The following is a 4,519-nucleotide window of genomic DNA, read 5'->3' as shown; positions in this document are numbered from 1 at the left end:
GGGGGTCTCTGCTCCACACTTTCAACTGGTGCTTCAGTTTCTACTTATGTGAAGTTATTATAAAATTAGTTACACATTCTTATAAGATACTTAAGAACCTATATAGTACTTGGCATTTACTAAGTAGTTAAAAGTTTGAACTATTATTATTTTACTCTAAATTTATGTAAGCTACATTACTATTATTATTTATTATGCTCTTGTACTAAGCCATAATTGACTTTTATTTCTGAATTTCAGAAAACTCAAGTTCTGTAGTATATTAACTTGGGCATTTATTTCTTCTTGAATTTAGAGCCTCTGGTTTTGATCCTAGGTTTTACTATTAGTCCATGACCACCTTTGGCTAACAGAAGAATTTGATATTCAATTCATTTTTTTATGCAAAGCTAAGGATTAGCAGCCTACACAGTTATTTGAGAATCTTAAAAATAGTAATTTCAGCAAATGTGCTGACAAAGAAGCACCTATGAATTAAGATTGTTCTCAAGTAGCAATTTGCTCTCATACCTCTAAAGAGACAAAATGTCCCATTATTTTCCCAAATCAGAAAATCATCATGTAATTAGAGATTCCAGGTTTTATATAGATGGAGCTGGAAGGGATTATGCTATGCAAAATAAGCCAGAAGGAGAAAGACAAACACTGGATGGTATCACTGATGTGTGGAATATAGAGAAACAAAGCCAAGGGTTGGACAAAAACAAATTTTTAAAAAATCCTAGAAATCTGACTGTAGAAATGAGACTAGCAAGAGATGGGGAGGGTGAAGCACAAAGGTGGGCAGGGCCCCATGGACTATGGTGGTGGACTTTGTGTGCTTTGATGGTGTCTGTGGTGTGATACCATACATCTGAAGGGATGTGAATCTCTGAATCATAGAATAAAGAATACCAGGTTTTGGTAGAAAAGATGGTATCTTCCAATACACATTAAAAGTTGGTTTTAGAACTTTTTTCTTTTTTTTAATGATTTATTTATTTATGCATACAAGAGCTGGGGTGCAGGCCAGAGATGCGGGGGGTGAGAGGATACACCAGAGACAGAGCAGGGAACAGAACAGGCAGACTAACTGAAATACACTGCTGAGGTGAGCAGTGGGCGAGTCAGGAGAGGTCTGCTGCGTCATGTGGGCTGCTCCCTGGCCGGTTGGGGATCAAACTCGTGCTGTGGTGGCTGCAGAGAGCTTCATAGGTTGCGTCTTAATCCCTTGCACCACCAGAGGGCTGGAGAACTTCTTTCTTTATTAACTAAAAGCCACTCTTAGGTTATACTTTGAATTCATATGAACATTCAGTGTTAAATGTTTAATATTTGTTTGACTGACAAGACTAATCATGTTTCTAAAGTCTAAAATGCCAATTTTGCTTAGTTTAGAATGGAAAATAGTGTCATAAAAGAGAAAACACCTTCTTTGTAAAGATGAATTTTGGAGAATTGCAAGAAAAGTTCAGAAGAGGTCATAAATGAAAAGAAAGTAAGTTTGGTCATTCTATCTTCATTCATATTAGAGATTTTTTTTTGAAAAATTTCTGGTACTCTGCTAAATACACTGGAGACACAGTCATACAAAATAATCTCCACCTTCAAGAAGCTTCTAAAAGCAAGGAAGAGACACTGGTTCAGGAATGGTTATACCACTGGATAAAAAAAATGCTTCAGGAAGATATAGGATGCTGTGAGAACACCATGGAAGGAAGTCAGGGGACCAAAAACAAATACACAAATAATAAAAAAAAAAAAACTGACGAGAAACACAGAAGAGACCCCTCAGAAAAAGTAAAAACAATTTTAATGAAGAAAAAGTATGCCCTTCTAAAATCAAATACATTTAATACTTTGAATGCTTTGTATAATACAGCAAAGACATGTCTTGTTCTTTCAAATATCTTTTGAGGTTTAATCATGTTTACAGGATACGTGAAATAAAGTATCTTAACACGACACAACTACACAGTCCTCTATATAAAGCACATTTATAAGACTCTACAAGGCACACTGTTTATACAAGTTAACATGAGTTATGTGAAGAGTTCTCAGTCACCAGGTAGTTATTCCTGCTAGCCAGAGGAACATTCTCGTAACATTCTACTTTTTTGTCCTTCTTTAAAAGATGGACATTGAAGGTTAAAAATGAGTTACTATGTAGGCACTGATGTATGGAAAATACATTTTGTGTTTTCATATACTCTAAGTTGGAAATGCCTTTTGAATTAACATGTATATTTATGCTGGAAAACTTGAAACACTGAACAGTCTCTTAAGAATGGAAAACCTCTTGACCATCAACTCAAATGCGCGTAGTTCAACTATCTGCAGCAATAGCAACTTACTTCTTACACTAATTCCTCTAAAATCCTTTGGCTGTCAGGTACCAGAATGGAAGTTAGAGGACTGCTTTCCCACCTAATTCTTGCAGGTGGCCCAGTTCCCCAGGATATTCGCAGTTGAGAATTATCCTTTATGCATTTTTAATCTTTCAGTGATAATCAATAAGGAGTAAATTAAATCTTTTCTTAAAAATTTTTATAAAAATGTAAATCACTCCTGAATGACTTTGGACGAGTAGACTTCACACAGGGACTCATAGCTCCACATCCTGAGTGCTGCTTTTGCACGCTGAGACCCCCGACAGACTCTAATGATGCCTGTTACTGCATCAGGATTGCCCAATCTTTTGACAGTCTTTGGCAACCAGGAGGGCCTAATTTAGTGACAGTCTCAGGTGTAGTGTTTCTAAAGTTAGTAGTAATACTTTAAAGAAATTTCATTCCAATAAATACAATACAAAAGTCTTTATATATATATGCATAAGTTTACAAAAGCACTTCAAGGATGTCTGGTCCAAACTACTGCCAGAAGATTCCAAAGCCCATACATTTTGTTCCAAATGTAATTAGGCCAGCTTCTACAAAAGCAGTAAAAAGCAAGACATGAAAATTCTTGGTCTCTATCAAATGATTTTAACCCCATTCCTTAGGAAACAGGTAAGGAAAGTATGTTGCAGGTGATGCTTGCCTTTAAGCAGATATCATCTGAAACTGTACGCTAGGAGCAGTTTCAAATTTTCTCATCATCATTGTTGATTTTTTTAAATGCGACTGGGCTTGCTTGCTTCAAAGAAGTCTTAGAGATGTCTGTGTGCATGGTAGACATGGCTATGGTCTCATAGTCATCATCCCGAGACCGGAAATCACAGAAGTTAAAGAAGAACTGCAAGTCTCTCTGGAAATTTTTGTTGAGGAATCCATAAAAGATGGGGTTGACACAGGTGGATATCATTGCTGTGAGGTGGCAGAGCAGAAACAACAGGTTATGGTTGCAGGTAGCGATAATCTGATGGTTCCAGTCAAACACGGTGTTGAAGATAGTGAGAGGCAGCCAGCAGACTGCAAATGCCACCACGATGGAAAGCAGCATGATGTTGATTCTTTTGGTCTCGCTGGACCTGTACTTATTGTCTCTCATCTTGTCCATCATGTTATTTCTTCTTTTTAAGCGTATATATATCTATAAAGAAAAAAAAAAGGAGCTCAAATAGAACAATTCCCTTAATGAGTTCTGTAGAAAGAAGATTAAAAATAAAAAAACAATGGGGTGAGGGGGGCTTTCTTACCTTGAAGTAGCAAATGAATATAAAACATAGTGGGCCCAAATATTGCAGCACCAGGAGGAGCGTAGTGTAAGACAGCCTGTGAGAGTCCGACGGAAATTTATCAAAACACACATATTTGTCCTTGAAGGCCTCGAGGGTTACATTTTGGAACGGCTCATCAGTCAATATTTGATAGATCAGGAAGGGTAGAGAAGAAGCCACAGCAAGAACCCAAATGACAGCGATGCCTACGTACGCGTGTCTATTACTTGGTCTCCACCCTCGTGGGTTGATTATCAGCTGATGTCGTTCCACAGCAATGAGAACCAGAGAGAAAATGGACACAGTGATTGAAACACATTGCACAAAAGGATTCAACTTGCACATTGCCTCACCAAAAACCCAGTGGTCCATTAATGTGTACACAAATGTGAAGGGCAGACACATGATGGCAACAAGCAGGTCTGAGAAGGAAAGGTTCACAATGAGGATGTTGGTGACATTTCTCATCTCCTTTTGTTTCAAGATGATTATGATCAAGGCCAGGTTTCCAGAGACCCCTAGAATGATCACAGCTCCGTAAGCAAGAGCTAATGTAAATATCATGGCCAAGGGCAGATGACAATCGTCATTTTCAAAAGCAAAAAATGGGGAATTCTTCTCTGAAAAATTATAGTAGATTGAATGATTTTCAACCTGGGAAAATAATGTTGAATTCATTTTGATTAGATTGTTAGAGATTACTTTAGACAAATGGACAGTATGTCTCTTCAAAGCAGGTCAAATGTTCACTTTATTCTTATTCCCCATATTGCAATCCATTTGTCAAAATTATTCTGAATTCTTCATTCCCTTGAACTGAACAATCTGTAAAGAGAAAATGACCAATTGCATTACTAATTTTATTGAGAACAGTCAAAATGA

The 4,519-nt window shown here is 37.2% G+C and overlaps 1 protein-coding gene across 1 annotated transcript; it reads right to left on the bottom strand.

The window, feature by feature from the left end:
* Nucleotides 1-3,060: 3,060 nt before the first annotated feature.
* NPY1R (neuropeptide Y receptor Y1) lies at nucleotides 3,061-4,315 on the bottom strand (the record flags this gene model as incomplete). Its single annotated transcript, XM_084244473.1, has 2 exons — nucleotides 3,061-3,510; nucleotides 3,617-4,315. The coding sequence occupies 2 exons, from the start codon at nucleotides 4,313-4,315 to the stop codon at nucleotides 3,061-3,063; spliced, it is 1,149 nt and encodes a 382-aa protein (XP_084100599.1).
* Between the last annotated feature and the right edge of the window lie 204 nt (nucleotides 4,316-4,519).

This window comes from Talpa europaea (assembly GCF_964194135.1).
Source record: "Talpa europaea genome assembly, chromosome: 10".
Classification (NCBI taxonomy): Eukaryota; Metazoa; Chordata; class Mammalia; order Eulipotyphla; family Talpidae; genus Talpa; species Talpa europaea.
Note: the sequence above shows the minus strand (reverse complement) of the source record. Positions and strands in the feature narration are given on the sequence as shown.